General features: G+C 41.5%; 1 protein-coding gene across 2 annotated transcripts in view; it reads left to right on the top strand.

The window, feature by feature from the left end:
* LOC137546180 (pinopsin-like) overlaps positions 1–20,095 on the top strand; it is a 312,124-nt gene that overhangs the window by 100,653 nt on the left and 191,376 nt on the right. The window contains exons 1-2 of one of the 2 annotated variants that reach the window (XM_068268279.1): positions 2,903–2,964; positions 9,712–10,297. In XM_068268279.1, the coding sequence (XP_068124380.1) occupies positions 9,937–10,297 (361 nt within the window). In that variant the 5' untranslated portion in view covers positions 2,903–2,964; positions 9,712–9,936. Of the gene's footprint in view, positions 1–2,902; positions 2,965–9,711; positions 10,298–20,095 lie in introns of those variants that run through there. The other variant, XM_068268278.1, reaches the window with a different exon arrangement.

Below are 20,095 nucleotides of genomic sequence, written 5' to 3' on the forward strand. Positions count from 1 at the left end.
ACAAACAACCTGACTATGCTAACAGGAATGCTAGGGCACTCCCAAGGAACTACTCTAAGATAGCAATATTAGCAAACAGTAAGCAAAGGGCTGAGACTCCAGGTAAGTTAGCAGGAACAAACCATCATGACCAGCAAGGAATTCTGGGAGGAAATGGTATTTATACTCCAAGTCATCAGAGGAAGCAGCTAAGCAAATTGCATGACAAGTGGATGTAAATTCCTCACCAGAACAGCAACTCTGCAGCTTGCAGAGTGGAGACAGGTCTCTTTTCCAGGGACCTGCAGCACTCAGACCTAACAAATGGTCAAAAAGCTGTCTGCCTGTGCAGACAGCAGAGCAGATCATTACATAATAATAATTCAGGGATTGTTTGGTCTACTCGGTGTACAAATCTTTACACTCTTCAGTACACCAAACACTCATTCACCAATCAGCTTTGTTTGGGCTTGGGTGTTGGAATCTTAAGACATTCAGGATGCTTTTTTGCATGTGTTGCTCGAATTAAGAAAAAAAAAGGGAAATGATGGTTTCCAAGGATAATCCTGAGATTCTTTGACAATCCAGTTGTGTGGATCACGTTTCCCTATTCCCCTGTGTGTTGCTTTCTTTTGGCCTTGCTGTTGTTTTTACTGGGGTCAAAACAGAATATGAAGAGTATTTTTAATGTCTATCACATTTTCCTTTGCAATTCCATGAATGTCCTCCACAATCCCTGATCCAGATATCTGAACCTCTCTTTGCCAAGTTCTGTGTCCAGGGTCAAAACAGCAAAAACAAAAAGGTTTCATCCCTAAAGTAATATACTAGTTTCTAATGAGGTGACATAGCTGGAATGATTTCAAGATCCCCCCCTTCATCCCAGTCTTTGTTTATATTGCCTCTGCGACCAGCCTTTGTCATCATGTAAGTTTTTGAGATAAAATGCATTCATAAAATATTTAATTTTTTTCTGTATTTTCCTTAAAACTGAAATGCATTTGGTGTTTCAAACTACTTTTGACAATTTCAAGAGCTCGTTCCTAGCTATAATTTTTACCATTACTTATCACTGAAATTTGCTTAGTGGGTGACAATCAATCCCATCACCCACATAGTGGGTATCACTGCATGTATATTGGGAGATACATTTTTTTATGTCAAAACCATTCCTTCTAGCCTGTAGTTTTTCCAGAGGTAATTTTTCATCCCAAAAAATGAATCAAGGGTTGCTCTAACTTGTCACAAGAAAGAAAGAAGCAAACAAACTGACATACAAATCACTCCTTTATTGAAAGACAATGTTGACATATGCGTAGCTAACAACTCTTTTTTTTCAATTTTCCAAGAATATTCAGCTACTTTGAACTTATTGGCCCTAAGTCAGTTAACTTTTCTCCTGAGTTTGCAGCACCTGGCAACTGAAAATGTTCTAAAATTTACATTAAAAGATTATTCTTTATTTTCAATATTTTCTTGCTTGATGTGGGCTTTTTATTTATAAAGTGTGAAAACCTTATCATATATCTTTATTTATAAGGTGTGAAAAGGAGAAAAGTTAATTGAATAATACGATACCTCTGGGTCAATCCTAATCCCAGGTCTGTGAGCATGGCGTAAACAAGGATCCTTATCTTAGCTAATAACCTCTAACCCCATTCAGATGGTCTGTTTGAATTAAGGCATCTTAATGACATGTATTTATGCTTGAAAAAAATATCTGTTTTCCCTTTTGATGTTGCATGTATATAAGCTGTCTGTACCACCAGCCTGCAAACTAACAGGATATAAGCCCGACGAAGGCTGCAAGGCCGAAAGCTTGCTTATTTTTATTTATTTTTAGTTAGCCAATAAATGGTATCATCCTGATTTAAAACTTCTTGAGCATAATATGATGACTAGTAGCATTGATCAGTTAAATTGGGATCTAACATTGAGAGTTAAATTGGGTGGCGTCATAGGCTACAATACTGTGGCTATGGTGGTGCACATTGGGTAATTTGGGAGTCGAGGGGCCAGAGTTTGCTTATTGTATAGCCAAACTCTGGCTAGTGGCAGCGACTCTGGATAGTGGTGGTGGATATTAGTGTAGGAGCCAGGGATTTTCCTGTAGCACGCGCCAAAAGAAGGGGAGGTTATTATTAGGTGTCAATGGGAGGAAGGCTAATGTTAAGCGTAGGTCAGGAGGAGGTTAGTGTTGGGCATAGGAAGTGAGGAGCTTAGTGTTAGGTGTAGGTGGGGGGAGGTTAGTGTTAGCCATAGATAGGCGGAAGGCTAGTGGGAGGTATAGTATAAGGTAAGGCGATAGTAGATTAAAAGTAACATTACCTATATTTTATTATCGGCAACAAGATGCACCCAAATTATACATCACATTGTTTTTAAAAGTACGCCTAGTAGCATAGTATACTGACTGGAAGGGCAGCAAAATTCAGCATTTTCCTTGGATGTCCATACATAAGAGAGTATCTCTCAGTTTTGTGGCAACAGCTGTCTTGTCCTGATTTTCCTGATTAATCTACTGTATATATTTTACTCTCTGGTATTCTAAAGCATAGAGCTTTTTCTCTCTCTCTCTGTATCACAGGCCTGAAGGTCTTTCGCCATAACCAGTCTCCTCTGAACAAATGATGTACATGCAGAACTGTTAGCCAAGCTTCCTGGCTTATGGCCGGCCACTTCTTTAAATATCTAAGAAGAAGTGTTCACTTGGGAAGCAAATATTCATCCTGCTTGTCATAATTTCATGTGGTGACATTTTATTCACAGCTGCAGGGGTGACCCTGTAGGCCATGAGAACTGAAGGTAGATAATCTGTCTACTTGTTTGACTGTTGTTAAGAGCTCTAATCATACGTTCATCAATGCAAGAAGACTAAGGCTAAAGGTCTCTAAAGGTCTACAAGGATTATGGAACGTCTGTACAATGTAGAGAAGACTTACATCAACATTAAACTGAGATCCTGGTCTGGGTCTACACGTTTTGGTAATTTTCTCTTGCTAAGACATATATTTGGAGGCGTTTTCTTTTGCAGTCTTTGTTATTTTCCTTGTTATTTGTAAAAGAATAAGGCATAAGGACTTTTGCAGCCTTTGTTATTTTCTTTGTAATTTGTGACAGAATAAGGCATAAGAATGTCCATATAGACGTTCTGCAAAAAATGTTTTGTATCCTAAAGGGTGGGTAACTTTAGGTAAACAACATATGTATATTTAGCACTGGTCATACACTAAATCTGTGTTCTCTTTAGTTAATGAGATTAATCAGATTATAACCTAATATGGCTGAATTATGATCTTTAGGTGTTATACTAGGTATACACTATACCATTTGTAAAACATCAGGCAAAAAAAAAAAATCTTAAAGAAACCGACTGTACCTAATCTGCCATCTTGCATCAGTAGATATATGATTAGGCTACTGGGCTCACCCCCCCCCCCCCCTCCCCAAAGCCAGCAGCTAACACAATACCCAAAATACACAAAAATGTTGGTGCCGCATATACAACAGGCATGTGGGTTAAGCCCCTCTACCAGTGTCAAGGCCAATCTCCTAGAGGGAACCCTATGCTAACGATGGATGCATCCTCATCTTACACATACAATGAGCGAATCCATGATTGGGAACATGTCTGATATAGGATAAAAAGCCTGAGAACAGACTTACCTGGGGTCATCCAAAGGGCCATGACCTCACTGGGTGCAGAACGGGGGCACCAGCAGATTCCCCCTGTGCCTCTGCACACACCAAATATTACACTGCAAGCTTCTAATAATGATGGTTATTCCCCAACTACCATTTTTATGCTGCTAGCTCAGTATTGCCTGATGTAAAATTGCTTGCGCACTTCTCCGGGTCATGCACCCACACTCAAACTGGCACTTAACTTGAGAAAGATATGCGTCTTTGTTATTGTTGTTCTGCCCTGTTGCACCTTTGCCCCATTTAGCCTCAAGATTTTTGCAATTATATTCATGAAACCAGAAATCTTTTCTTTTTACTTTCACTGTTGTTGGGCTTCTTAGTTGCACTGTATATAGTCAAAGTGTATGTTCTTGTTATGCTTCTTAAGAAATAGCAAATCCCCTGGAATGAGGCAATATTTTTGGCTCCCTGGAGCAGGATCTAGAAGAATAAATACAACTTGGCATGCAACAAGGTTAGTTGCAATAGCTTAGCCATCTAATCATGTAGGTTTAAATGCTTAACCATTTTCTGTGGAAAGTTGAACCCTTAGATTGCCCCAGACGTCTACAGGTGTTTCTATGTTTCTGCATCCATATGTCGTGGACTTCTAAAAGCCGCCCTGCGCCCGGGCTGTGACAAACCGATCCTCCAGTCCTCCACAGTGATTCACTTTCGTTTTCAGTGACTTCTGTGACATGTGCAGTATGAGAAGATCCCATCACCGGGAGTGCCCTGCGCATGTACAGTACGAGAAAACTTTTTCCATCAAGCACATGCTCTACCTTAGGCCATTCCCCCTTTGACCTTTGGCCAACTTGTACTCCTACTAGATAACCTAGAAACACACTGCCTCTAGTTATGAATATGGTGTACTACCAGGGGTGTAGCAATAGGGGGTGCAGAGGTAGCGACAGCATCGGGGCCCTTGGGCCAGAGGGGCCCCGAAGGGCCCTGCCTCAACTATAGTATTAGCTCTCTATTGGTCCTGCGTTCATAATAATCACTTCTATAGATACTTGAATAGTGGTAACCATTAACAAACTGTTCCCCATCCCCTTCTTGCACCTCTGACACTGTAGTTGCCATTGGCAGGTTTTGGTGCACCATATCAATTGTTATGTATAGAGTGCTTGGGGGCCCCATTGTAAAACTTGAATCGGGCCCCACAGCTCCTTAGCTGTGCCACTGTATACTACCCCACCTCGTGTGTCCCCCCCCTTCCTTTAGATTGTAAGCTCTAAATGGCAGGGATCTCTCACCCTTTTGTGTCTTGGAATTTATTGTACATTTTATTCATCATGTTACTTTTGTCACTGTAATTACAAAATTCTGTATTTCGTACTGTAATTCGAAATATACATTTCACATGAATCAGCTGTATATTTTAATATATTCTCATTCCATACAGGAAGTGCTCTAACTTTTATGACATAATTAGCTCGTGAAACAAATGGGCCCCTGATTCGTTCTTTTTTTAGAATATGTTCTATTGCCTTTTTCATGGTCAGTACCTTAGATGTGCAGGTCATCTTGAACCTTCTGAAAATATCAATGTCGGGTAATTTATTTTTGTAAAAATTAACTGGTAATTCATCATTATCTGTTGCCTGCTGTTAAGACTAAACTCATGAAAACTGATGTATGCAGCAAAACATTCATCAGGCTTCTGTTTACTCTTTAAAACTTTGGATTAGATGTGAAACAAGCTCTAAATGTATGTTATGCTGATTTTAACAGGATAGAAGTATATGACTAAGTATCTGTTTCAAAGCTTTTGACACTTCATTTGTCACTTCATTGCTCACGCGGTTGGGCATGAATTTGCATGCATTCAGCTGGCTCCTATGCACTTGGTGTTAATATGGCATTCCATCCACAGGATATGGCAGCACTCCACCCTCTGTAAATGCATTTAAGCCTACCTGTGGCAGATGCAAGGAGCAATGAGTTCATACAACATTAGTGTGTATCATGTTGACTTGCTCCATGTCTGTTACCTAAACCAGTCATTTTCACTAACTTTTAATCTAAGAACTAACTGCAGCTTGTCTACTATATTGGCTGAATTCTTCCTCGCTTGACCTCAGTTTGTCCATCATATTGTCTGTACACCGCCTGACATGACCACAGCTTTTCATAGTGTCATTAGTCTGCTTGGAATTTCCCACAACGTCAATTTCTTTTCTTTGTCTGGCTTCATGGAAATGAATAGGGTAGCAGAACACGTGTGTGCATATTTGACTTTTCAGTGCAGGATATGGAGCCACCAGCAAAACATTGATGGTCTCCCCATTGTTCACACCCCTTTGTCTCCCCTTTGTGCCCTTCATGGCCTTGTAGCCCATCTTACAAGGGTCATAAAACAAGTGTGGCCAACATGATCTTCACACCCATAACAAGTGTAGCCACAAAAACACCTGATCTTAAGTATAGTCCCCTGTATTGGAGGAAGGAAAGGTTCATAGTTGGGGCCCCCACAGCTCTGGCCCCGTGCAATTGCAGGGGCTGCACCCCTCTAGTTACGTCCCTGAGGGTACCCATAGATATTCACCCATTCAAAGGGAAATCAATACTGAGGCACATTATACCACTTAAAGGAAACCTAAAGTGAGAGGAATATGGATGCTGGCATTTTATTTATGTTACACAAATTGCCTAGCTGTCCTGCTGATTCTCTGACTCTAATGCTAGGTACACACTATGAGATTTTCTGGCAGTTTTACTGTCAGATCGATTATTTCCAACATGTCCGATCTGATTTCTGATCAATTTCCGATTGTTTGCCGATCGATTTCCAATAGAAGTGAACAGAAAACACTCGGAAATCGATCGGAAATCAGATAAGACATGTTTGAAATAATCGATCTCACTGAAAATCTGACAGAAAATCTCATTGTGTGTACCTAGCATAATACTTTTAGCCATTGACCCTGAATTAGCATTGTACAGGACCGTTTGGACATGTCCTGGATGGAAGGTACAATTCTCCTGCCTATATTGTTTGGTTACAGTGAATCATGTCTGTATCTGGAAAGGAGTCCAGGATTTTTGATTAGCAACCAAGGTTGCTATCTTTGATAGTAGTTTACAATCTCTGAGTGAAAGTGGCCAGAGGCTGAGGGACATACCTGTCTAAGTCTGCAAAAAACACAGATTATTATGTTCTCCTAAGGACTGCATAAGCCCGTATATAGTAAAAGTAAAAATATATTTTATTTATAAATCACAAATATAAATGGTGCTATTAAAAACATGGCATGGCCATCCCGTCATGACCAACCTCAAATCGCTCCACACACCCACACAGCAGACACACCAGGACGTTGGTAACTTGTATCAGTTTTTTCATATAAGCAGCCGTCCAATAGTTCCATGAATCTATGCCTCCATAGAGGTGTCAGTTAATCCAGCAAACTCAGTTGGTAATGCAGTTATAGGTTAGTAGAGCTTTAAGCAAAACGAGTTCCATATGACTACACCTCCACAACAGAATAACAACTCATCCAGCAAGCTTGGTTAGTGGTCAGAATGCAAATTGATAATGCTTCAACAGAGACAGTCAGAAAAAGCTTGTAGCAAGCAGGCAGCCATCGCCGCAACCAGCAAACATACGCAGTTTCAACTTCATTGCATGTATCTCACCACACCGGATCTTCTGCTGGGCACTTGATGATGTAAGCTGATATGGTGACCAAAGAGCACTGGATCACCCGTTGTGTACGGGGAAGGTATCCACAGGCTGTGCAGGTCGAGCGGCAGCGGCTCGTCGCTGCAGGTCCAAAACACATCTCCTGCCTATATTGTTTGGTTACAGTGAATCGTGTCTGTATCTGGAAAGGAGTCCAGGATTTTTGATTAGCAACCAAGGTTGCTATCTTTGATAGTAGTTTGCAGGGCTGGACTCTGGGGTGAGAAGGATGGAATGGGTGGGCCTCTCACCCCATCCGGATACAGACCAGATTTTCCTACCTGCCCAGCAGGAAGGCAGGTGATATAAGTCAGGTGCAGACCTGTGTACTCTGACTGACTATGTGCAGCAGTGAGCTGCAGGAGGACTTGTTATACCAATATCTGGAGTAATATTCCTAGCTTTGTGTGAGGAAACCAAGCTGGACTGTGCAGGATTTATGGACTTTTTTTTCCCTGTGGATTATACTCTTGCTGTGGACATCTGGATGCTCTCATGTGGGGGAAGTAAGCCTGTTTTTCCTTTGATATTTGATGCTGATTAACCACTTGCCGACCGCACACTCATAACGTGCGTCGGCAAAGTGGCAGCTGCAGGACCAGCGACGCAGTACTGCGTCGCCAGCTGCAGCCTAATTAATCAGGAAGCAGCCGCTCGTACGAGCGGCTGCTTCCTGTCAAATCACGGCGGGGGGCTCCGTGAATAGCCTGCGGGCCGCCGATGGCGGCTCGCAGGCTAGATGTAAACACAAGCGGAAATAATCCGCTTTGTTTACATTTGTACGGCGCTGCTGCGCAGCAGCGCCGTAAGGCAGATCGGCGATCCCCGGCCAATCAGCGGCCGGGGATCGCCGCCATGTGACAGGGGACGTCCTGTCACTGGCTGCACAGGACGGATAGCGTCCTGTGCAGCCCAGATCTCCCGGGGGAGCAGGTAGGAGAGGGAGGGGGGAGAATGTCGCCGCGGAGGGGGGCTTTGAGGTGCCCCCCCCGCCACCCACAGCAGGCAGGAGAGATCAGACCCCCCCAGCACATCATCCCCATAGGGGGGAAAAAAGGGGGGCAATCTGATCTCCCTGCCTGCACCCTGATCTGTGCTGGGGGCTGCAGAGCCCACCCAGCACAGATCAATCAAACCAGCGCTGGTCCTTAAGGGGGGGTAAAGGGTGGGTCCTCAAGTGGTTAATGAAGCTTGTTTGTTTTGAGCATTCAATAAATGAACTGTGTTTTCAACTGTCTCCTGGGTGCGTGCTGCCTGCAAGTCCCAGTCCCCCTGAATATCACAGCATGCAGATCTTATCTAAAGTCTGACTGGATCTGCTTGTTTCAGGTGAGTGATTCAGACACTTCTGATGCCAGAAAGATCAGCTGGACAATCAGGCAACTGGTATTGTTTAAAAGGAAATAAACAAGGCAACCTACATGTGCATCTTACTTCAGGTTTACTTTAATTATTCTCACTGAGTTAAATGTAAAAATATACAAAAACACCTTTACAAAACCCTTTAAAAAAAAAAAACTTTTAAAAAACAATTGACTGGCAGCACAAAAACATGGTTAAAACTCAGCAGTCAAAAGCAAGTAAAATACCTCTTAGGAATTACCAAGCAACTTAGCATTACGTTATCTGTTAATGTCGAATATCAGGATAATAGTAAAGGATCATGCAAGGCTATGACAATAATCTTATCCTTTCAGAAATAGCAAGGAAAACTAAAAAGTAAACACCTCCTCTATAGCGCCGCTCCCCGCCTGCTTCCATTCCCTTCAATCGGCTTACAGAGGCAGGGAGGGAAGGGACTCAGGTGGGGAGCGGCACTATAGAGGAGGCGGGGGAGCGTCGGTGACAGGCAGCATTAAGGTAAATAGCCAGCTAGCGATAAGCTGCATGTCGCTAGCATGGCGTTTTTTATGGGGGACAGCAGAGTGCAGGGGGGTCGTGGGGGGACTCAGTACAGACACAGAGGCTGGTGATAGTATGCAGAACCTGCCTCTGTGTCCTAAAAGCATTCTTTAAACCCACCTCGGGTTCTCTTTAATGAAAAAAATGAGACAAGACGGTGAAAATGTTTTTATTTATTTTCCCCTCTGTAATACATGTAAAATGAATGTGTTAATCGTGTAATCAAATCACAATAGTTTCTCCAACAGGATATTTACAAAGTCTTCATCTATCAGTCTCTATTTACTTGCAGAACACACCTTCTGCCCACTTCTGTCTATTCCCTGGCAAACACTAACTGGGTACCCCTGCATCCGCATATTCAAATAACATACTAATGTAATATTTTATGTAATGTTTATATAACAGATCTTATATATAAAACACTGTATAACTGTCCTCTTATATGTTCTTAGGTGTTTTAAATCCTGATCTCCGTATATATGAAGTTGGCAAATGGAAATATAGAAATGATGAAATGAGTTGATGTACCCTAATTACCTTATACTGCCATACATTAAGAAGCAGTGACTGGCGGCACATCTGGAGTGCAAAAGTACATATGGTCACAAAGAGTCAGAGTCAACTAAACGAATGAGAAGAAGGAGGCCATAAATTTATGTATTATCGTATATTCAGCAATGGCTGAAATAAACTTCAACTGGACAACAAATGTCACCTTCCAAACATCTTTATTATTTAACAATGGCGTTTCACAGGCCTACAAACCTGGATTGTCTAGAACAGGCCATACAGTGGTGGCCATCTTTCTTGGATTTATCCTTGTTTTTGGATTCCTAAACAATTTCATTGTGTTGGTTCTCTTCTGCAAGTTCAAAACACTGAGAACTCCTGTCAATATGATGCTGCTCAATATTAGCATCAGTGACATGCTGGTCTGCGTGTCGGGCACAACACTAAGCTTCACATCCAGCATTCAAGGGGAATGGATCGGTGGAGATTACGGATGCCAGTGGTATGGATTTGTTAATTCCTGTTTTGGTGAGTTTTTACTTTTGTTAAATTTTAATTTTTTTATCATACATCAGATTTCACCAACTTGGGAACAAAAAAAGTGTTCTTAAAAATGAAATGTTGAGCCTCTACAGTGTAACTCAATTAAATCATTGATCATTTTTAATTTTAGAGAAGACTGTATATTTTTAGGTTTTCCGAAAATTATACCATTAACATATAAATAGCAAGCACACCGGTAATTTCATCAAATGCTTTGCACTTTTATTGTGCAATTATTTTCACGTAATATCCGACAATGTACCACATTGAGAAAAGGGGGACTGTGTGTGACCCACAAAACAATTGTCGGATATTATGTGGAAATGATTGCACAATAAAAGTGCAAAGCATTTGATGAAAATACTGGTGTGATGGTGACCTGTGTTTATTGCTGTGAATCTTGTGACTTTGCCATAAGTCACCTCACCAAGCACACAGAACCTTGACAGTGTGCCTGCTGTACTGTGAACCATTAACATATGATATGTTTGTTTGCAGATAGCTAAATGATATTCAGTTTTTATAATGAAGTAATGCTATGAGCACTAGGATTGTAGGGTGCAATGATGGTTAGGCAGGTGTAAATTCAGAGATGTGTAAATACAGTTATGGTTTTTCTCACAGTGCAGAAGAAAAGCTATTACAGAGTTCTATTTGCAATTTTTTTCTGTTCCATGAAAGCAAAAGTGTTGTATTATAGGTCATAGCAATGTGTGGCAAGATTGAAAATAATATTTTTCTTGGAACTTGAGAAGATATAGTAATAGTGGTATAAGCTGGCATTTTACACTGCAGAACCAATATCAGGGATAGTAGAACTCCATGAATCTAAAGAAAAATCACCAAGAAGACACTGGGAGCCCAATATAGTGTAGTATGTTAGAGGTAGGATGATTAATAATATAATGAAGGAGGTAATCACAAATCGAGGTTGCTAATAACGCAACCACCACTGGAGGCGTGCAGGAAAAACTCATCCCCACTCAGGATAGGTCAGGTACAAAAAATATCAAAAATATAACATTTCACCCCCCAACGGGGTTATACAACCCGGATGGAAGGAGGGCAGGAGGCACCTAAGATGTAATAAATGATTTAAAGCAGGTTAAAATGGAAGGTATGCATTGGTGTCACCCGCAAAATGCATTGACTTTTTAAGTAATACATTAAACTACCTCTACAATCATTGGTTGGTAACTCATTGGAAGGGAAGCCAATATTCACCTGCTTTTAATCAGTTTATTGCATCTTGGGCATCTCCTTCCATCCTTACAATATTCCTGCTGGAAAGAAAAAGCTCCTTCATTGCATAGTAAGAAACCCAGCTCACTGCATATTTTTTTTCTTTTGTCTTGTGTTTGTATCCCCCACTCCCTTTTATGTGTGGCATTCCTATCCTGTATGTACAAAAAACTGCAGCATCAGTGGCACAATTTCTGTACTAATACTACTCAATCTTTCTTCTGCCTTTGACACTGGTGATCATCCTCTGCCTCTGCAGACCCTCTTGTCACTGGGGATCAAGGGCCTAGCACATTCCTTGTTCTACTCCTACCTGGCTAGACATCTCCTGTTCCAATACCAACTCCTCTCCACGCCCGCTGTCTGTTGGGGTACCACAAGACTTCGTCCTTGACCATCTTCTCTTCTCCATTTATATATCATGGCCTAGCACAATTAATAAGCTTTTTTGGTTTTCAATATCACCTCTATGCTGATGACACACAAATGTATTTCTTAGGCCCCAACCTCTCCACACTTTTGTATTAAGACTCTTTATTCATGTCATCCCAGTTCCTTAAATTTATTATCAATAACAAAATGGAAATTGTGATATTCCCACCTTCTCTCTCTGTTCCACCACCCGTAGTCACCATCAATGTAGAAAACACCCAAATAATCTTAACGCCTAAAGCTCACGGTCTGGGGTAGCTCTGGACTCAGAGCTCTAATTTATATCACTTATTAACACATTCGTACCTCCTGTTTTGTTCCTGTTTAGTAAGACAGCACTTATTTGGTAAGGAGTCCTTGGGCTAGACTCCATAACAATACTACTGCCTACGAGCGTGCCCTAGTGGCTGCAGCTCAAGCGCTTTGAATCCAAAAGGAGAAAAGAGCGATATAAATGTTATTTGTATTTGTCTTGTCTGTTACTTCCATGCAAACAAAATTTCCAGAATGTGTCCCTTCCTTTCACAAGAGGCTACCAAAATGCTTGTACAAGCTCTAATGATATCACCTCTTGATTACTTTAACACTCTACTCTGTGGTCTACAAAACAAAAAAACGACTGACACCTCTCCAGTCTCTACTGAACTCTGCTATCCATCTTATCTGCCATCTTATCTGCCTCTCCTCCCACTCCTCTGAGGCAGCCACTCTCTGCCAATCTCTCCATTGGCTACCAATATTACCCAAAGGATCCAGGATCCTAACCCTATCATACAAAGCTCTACATAAGTTGTCATCTCCATACAATTCCTTATTAATCTCCAGATACCATTGTACTCAGAACCTTTACTCCTCCCTCTTGTCCTCTAGCTTGGTCACCTCCTCTCACACCTGCAACCAGGGCTTCTCATGAACCTCACCTCTCTTTTGAAACTCTCTCCCCAGCCAGTCTGTCATTCTGCAAGCCTTGAACCCTTCAAATGTACTCTCAAAACACACATTTTCAGACATGCCTTTAATTTGCTGTAGTTGCAGTGGAGGCTCACTGCCTCATCCGCTAATGTCTATGCCTCTTTCCCTATTGTTTCCACTCCAATACCCTCTAGATTGTAAGCTTGCATGGGCAGGGACCTCCTCCTAGTGTTTCTAGTGTAAGTTATCATATGAACGTGTACTAATATTGTTCATGTCTTAAACCACACATCAACTATGGATGCATTTGTACTTGTATTGTTGGGTGTCCTGATTGTACGGTGTGTTAAACTTCTCATGTACTTTATTCCCCAATACTTGTTTTGTACTATGTACAGCACTACAGAAGTTGTTGGTGCTATATGAGTAATAATACTAATAATATTAATTGCACCTCCCCCTTTCAGAGTAAGCCCCTTTTCTTTGTGCATCATCTTGACAACCTCTTCCATTTACAGCAACATACAGTACTTCTTCCACATTTATCTCTCCATGTTGTGCAGCCCTTCTTCTTGTGCATCAGACACCCTCTTATAAATACAACAATCTTTCATCTGCTGCCCCATTTTTATATGTAGTGCCCATATGTGACAGCCTTTCTTTTCCCCCTTGTGACCCTTCTGTCATGTACAGAAGTTCCCCTCTTATTGTTGCTCTTTTACTGCAGCCAGTCCCCATTCCATGTGCACCCGTACAAAGTACCCCCCTTCCAGTGGAAGCCCCCTCTTGCTTTTGGCAAATTCAGTCCTACTCACTGCTTAAACTGCAGAGTACAGACATTGGTTTCCCACAGTGAAGGCATAGGAAAAAGAGACAAAATGTCAGACCCTCTTTCTGCTTAACCTAAGAAAATGCTAGCTGCCTTTCAAAAGTCAGACTTCAAAGCCTATAACACATGAAGCAAATAACCTATTTAAGCCTGTACCTAGAATTAAACTTCAATCAAAAGCTAAAATGTAATTTCCTTTAGCTTAGCCTGTTTGCTATTCATTATTGCTTGCCAACCTTTGCACATTTGTACTTTATTCAGCTACGCAGTTATTTTAATTGGACTTCCTCTTAATTTAACAATACCTTATAATAAAAGTCAGTCTACACATACCACCACCTGCATTAACACTATCGTCTTATTTCTTTAATTAGTAAATGGAACGCTGGAGCTATATCTTAGGTACAACACACGTGAGCGTTTGCATATTCTACTTTCCCCTTTATCTTCCTCCCATGTACTGTATGTTCACAATTCCATCCCCTCTATATCTGTAGGTAATAATCCATTATGTTTCATTTCGTTTTGCTGCATTATTCATGTTAAGTATTTTTCTTTTTTCATTTCACTTGTATTTATTTTTAAAGTCCATTTTCATGTTTTTTAAAGATGGAATTTTATTCATCTGCATCTGCAGACACCTTAAAGAGACCCTGAGCAGAGGCATACATTAAAAATCTCTATTTACTTGGGGCTTCCTCCAGCCCAGTAGCCTGCATGGTCCCCTGGCATCCTCTTGGTTCATTCTGTGGCCCCGCTGGTGGCTTCGGTAATCCGGTGACTTTGGCTGAAGTTGTGCATGCACATGAAGTACGCATCCGGCGCATCATCACGCTGGTCTTTGTCTGCGTGGATCAGTCTTTAGAAAACCGCACATGCGTAGGATGCTTAAAGCCAGGTGCGAGCACACACGACTTCAGTCAAACTCGCTAGATTACCGGAGCCACCAGCGGGACCATGGAATGGACCAAGAGGATGCCGGGAGATCTCAGGGGCTACGAGGGGCTGGAGGAAGCCTCAGGTAAGTCGTTATTTTCAATTTATGCCTCTGCTCAGGGTCCCTTTTAAAAAAACTGGAAGTGCAAATAAACCAATAAAATAAAAAATTACCAGCACTGCCCACAAATATGCATACAGGTCAGATATCTACTAAAAATTCATTATGATGATAACATGGACTTTTTGAGGCTAGAAGCTTTTTTAAAGTTTGTAGGAGCAAGATTATAATATGGAGACCAGTGGTGTAGCTAAGGAACTATGAGTCCCAGTGAAAGTTATACAATGGATCCCATCCCATTGATATATTTGCCGCCTCCTTAATATGGAGCGCCAAAACCTGCCAAGGAAACCCACAGTGTTAGAGAGGCTTAAGCAGAGGAGGGGAACTGTTTGCCAATGGTCACCATTGTTTAAAGTATCAGGAGTGTTACAAGACTGGACAGAGGACCAGCAAATACTGACACTGAGGCTAAATATATCATGCAGAAGTGTTTATTGTAAGGCAGTCTTCATACAACAAGCATGCAAGAAAACCATAATACAGAAAATGCAATGTGCACAATCGCTCTTTATACAATTTGCATGCAAGGAACCCAAGATACAAAAAAATACAGTGGGCACACAAGAACCCCAGTGAACCTATAAATCTAACAACTGAAGCAAGAGGGATATGAAGGCTGCCATATTGATTTCCTTTTAAGCAATACCAGTTGCCTGGCTGTCCTGCTGATCTTCTGGCTCTAATAATTTTGATCATAGACCCCTGAACAAGCATGCAGCAGATTAGGCATTTCTGACATTATTGTCAGATCTGACGAGATCAGCTGCATGCTTTTGTCAAGTGTGTGATTCAAACACTACTGCAGCCAAAAAGATCAGCAGGGCATACACCCCTTTATACCCTAATAAAAGTAATACTGTGTTGAAACCTGGTCTTTATCAAAATTGGAAATGTGGGCGTCGGAGGTGCCAATAGAATAGCAAGCACCGGGCAGTGGCGGTACGTTAGGGTTAGGCATCAGTAGAGGGAAAGCTTGTGTGAGAATAGGGTTAAGTTTAGTGTCAGTAAAATATCAGTAAAGTCACCAATTGTCAAATAGTAGAATGTCGGTAACTTATTATTATTTAGTATTTATATAGTGCTGACATCCTCCGCAGCACTGTACAGAGTACATTGTCATGTCACTTAACTGTCACTCAGAGGGGCTCACAATCTAATCACTACCATTGTCATATCGTGTAGTGTATCATAGTCTAGGGCCAATTTAGGGGGAAGCCAATTAACATATCTGTATGTTTTTGGGATGTGGGAGGAAACCCGAGTGCCCGGAGGCAACCCACACAGACACGGGGAGAACATACAAGCTTCTTGCAGATAGTGCCCTGGCTGGGAATCAAACTGGGAATCCAGCGCTTCAAGGCAAGAGCACAAACCACTACGCCACCGTGCTGCCCTTTACTGATATTCTGCTAACGCCTATTTCCGGTGCTAAAATTTCCCCAACACCCCTTTTGCATGTATGGATAATTGTTTTTATAACATGTAATAATAAAAGCCATCCTTAGGTGTATAGAATCGGCCAGTGGCCACCACTGCTCATGCAGTATACTCAGTGGCGTAGCTAAGGAGCTGTGGGCCCTGATGCAAGTTTTACAATGGGGCCCCCGAAGCACTCTATACATAACAATCGATACGACGCACCAAAACCTGCCAATGGTAACTACAGTGTCAGAGGTGCAAGAAGGGGATGGGGAATAGCTTGTTAATGATTACCACTATTCAAAGTATCTATAGAAGTGATTATTATCAGCACAGGACCAATAGAGAGCTAATACTGTAGTTGAGGGAGGGCCCTTCGGGGCCCCTCTGGCCCAAGGGCCCCGATGCGGTCGCTACCTCTGCACTCCCTATTGCTACGCCCCTGAGTATACTATAGGCTGTGTGCACTGTGTATGGCTGACTATTGCTTTTAGTTGCACAGAGGTCAAAATCTCTCAGTAACTAGAGGCAAAGCTGAAGCACGATTACAGAGCAAGAAACTGCACAGAAGGTCATGCTGGTGACCTGACCACGGCCCTTCATGAGTGCATACTGTTTAAAATATTAAACAGTGGATATAAATATTAAACTTGCGTACTGACACGTAGGACTTAATGACAGTGATTATGTTACTGAACATCAGCTGAGTTATTTCTTGTTTGTATATCGTGGAGGATGTACTTTTGTTTTCTCATGTTCTAACATAAATCTGCTCCATGCAGACTGGGTGATTGATCTTATCAGTTTAATCTTCGAAAAATTACTGCACGCTTTTGTGAAATGAATGACTGACTTGGAGATTCATCTGTTGTGGGTGGAGATTAACATATCCTTGTGAATTTATTTCATAAATAGTGTTGTGTTTGTTACAGTGTACTTCTCTGCAGGATTCTTAGGACTGTCCGGGAACAGTCCTAAGAATGATGCTATTGTATCCAACGTCATTCTTTGTTTGCGCTTTTCATTTATTGTTTAAATTAATAACTTGGATTGGAGAAAGATTGAATTCTAAATATTCAACACATAACAACACCACTGCATGCTAAAATGTCATCTCTTTTTAGAAAGGATCCCAGCACGCCATGTGGCAAGGATATGTGTTCTGTGATTGAGTTCCCTGCTCCTCTTCTGTTATCTGGATACTTCCCACTGCCTTGACTTAAATTAGGTGCTTTTGGAAAAACTTATAAAAACCCCTATAAATATATTGGAAGACTGTTTTTTTTCTTTCTTTCTATTCTTTTTCCATTTTTCCATTCTTATTGTACTATTAATTTGTATAGTACATTTTTATTGTTTTGTGTGCATTAATGGTGCACAGGATCAGGGACTATACACACCAGGGGGTATATTCACTGAACCCCAGTAAACTTTACATGTACAGAAATAAGGTGTGCCTGACTTATATATTCACTATAGGTTTTTTTTATTTCTTTGGTGATTCTTGTAAGGGCCAAGAATACCTAGGTGAGACCGTGAGAAGTAGGGAGAGACCGGGAGCCCAGTGGTGCAGCATCGTTAGGTATAGGGAGGATAAACTGATGTAAATATATACTCACAAATGTGGGTTGCAGTTCCTGCAACCACCGTATAGGCCTGCAGGGAATTAACTGTCCCTGCTCGGTACTCCAGGTCCTGCTGGATACTGGATGGTCGCTCTCCTGTAGTACGATATACTTTCCAGAAAAACTGCAAAGCTATTACTTTTAAAGGAGGTCTGACTGGGTAGGATGGAGGCACCCAATGTGTGTTCTATTTTAGTATTTTTAAATACAAATAAAAAATTATATAATAAAAAGAGAGGTAATTGCTTACCTCCCCAGAAGATGTAGACACCGGTTCAACTGGAAAAAAGTTTTTATTCAAAAAGCAATCTGACAACGCGTTTCACGGGTCATGGCCTGCTTCCTCAGGTTAATACAAAATACCTTGATAGCATAGGGGATAGAGTGTAGGCGCCTCTAATGTCGTTAGACATTATTTGTATTTAAAAATACTTACACAGTGGCTTGCAAAAGTATTCGGCCCCTTTGAAGTTTTCCACATTTTGTCATATTACTGCCACAAACATGAATCAATTTTTTTGGAATTCCACGTGAAAGACCAATACAAAGTGGTGTACACGTGAGAGGTGGAATGAAAATCATACATGATTCCAAACATTTTTAATAACTGCAAAGTGGGGTGTGCGTAATTATTCAGCCCCCTGAATCAATACTTTGTAGAACCACCTTTTGCTGCAATTGCAGCTGCCAGTCTTTTAGGGTATGTCTCTACCAGCTTTGCACATCTAGAGACTGAAATCCTTGCCCTTTCTTCTTTGCAAAACAGCTCCAGCTCAGTCAGATTAGATGGACAGCATTTGTGAACAGCAGTTTTCAGATCTTGCCACAGATTCTCGATTGGATTTAGATCTGGACTTTGAGCCATTCTAACACATATCCATGTTTTGTTTTAAACCATTCCATTGTTGCCCTGGCTTTATGTTTAAGGTCGTTGTCCTGCTGGAAGGTGAACCTCCGCCCCAGTCTCAAGTATTTTGCAGACTCCAAGAGGTTTTCTTCCAAGATTGCCCTGTATTTGGTTCCATCCATCTTCCCATTAACTCTGACCAGCTTCCCTGTCCCTGCTGAAGAGAAGCACCCCCAGAGCATGATGCTGCCACCACCATATTTGACAGTGGGGATGGTGTGTTCAGAGTGATGTTCAGTGTTAGTTTTCCGCCACACATAGCGTTTTGCATTTTGGCCAAACAGTTCCATTTTGATCTTATCTGACCAGAGCACCTTCTTCCACATGTTTGCTGTGTCCCCCACATAGCTTGTGGCAAACTGCAAACGTGACTTCTTATGCTTTCCTGTTAACAATGGCTTTCTTCTTGCCACTCCATAAAGGCCAACTTTGTACAGTGCATGACTAATAGTTGTCCTATGGACAGAGTCCCCCACCTAAGCTGTAGATCTCTGCAGCTCGTCCAGAGTCACCATGGGCCTCTTGACTGCATTTCTGATCAGCGCTCTCCTTGTTCGGCCTGTGAGTTTAGGTGGACGGCCTTTTCTTGGTAGGTTTACAATTGTGCCATACTCCTTCCATTTCTAGAAGAAATACTGAACTGCAAACCAAAAGGAAAAAAGAAGGTGTGTGCTCACCAGGTGTCACCTGCATTATATATTCACTAGCTGCCTAATTGTCTATTGACTATTTAAATGGCACAGCATTTGCTATTGCATCTGCTTGCCAGAATATTCAGGGTCTAAAGCAAACTAATGCTGCATACACACTTGAGATAAAAGTCTTTGGAAAAGGCAAGATCACAGACCAATTTTACCCCCTTCCATGTAGTATGAGAGCCATACCTTCACAGTCTATTCTATGGAGCTGCACTCCGCATCAGCTAAAATCTTTGCAAGATGCTGCACACAGAGATGCCCGTACACATTCAAAAGATCATTATCTGCAAAAGATCTCTTCCTGCAATAGATCCATTCCTGCAAAATGCATTCATAGTCTATGAGATCTGCAGATCATCATACACACCTTGTTTAACAGGCAATCATCTGCAGATCAGATCCACCAGGATGGATTTTAAGATCTTCAGATGATTGCCAGATATGCAGATGAAGGTCTGTTAAACAAGGTGTGTATGATGATCTGCAGATCTCATAGACTATGAATGCATTTTGCAGGAATGGATCTATTGCAGGAAGAGATCTTTTGCAGATAATGATCTTTTGAATGTGTACGGGCATCTCTGTGTGCAGCATCTTGCAAAGATTTTATCTGATGGGGAGTGCAGCTCCATAGAATAGACTGTGTAGGTATGGCTCTC

Source organism: Hyperolius riggenbachi, chromosome 2 (assembly GCF_040937935.1).
Source record: "Hyperolius riggenbachi isolate aHypRig1 chromosome 2, aHypRig1.pri, whole genome shotgun sequence".
In the NCBI taxonomy this organism is placed as follows: domain Eukaryota; kingdom Metazoa; phylum Chordata; class Amphibia; order Anura; family Hyperoliidae; genus Hyperolius; species Hyperolius riggenbachi.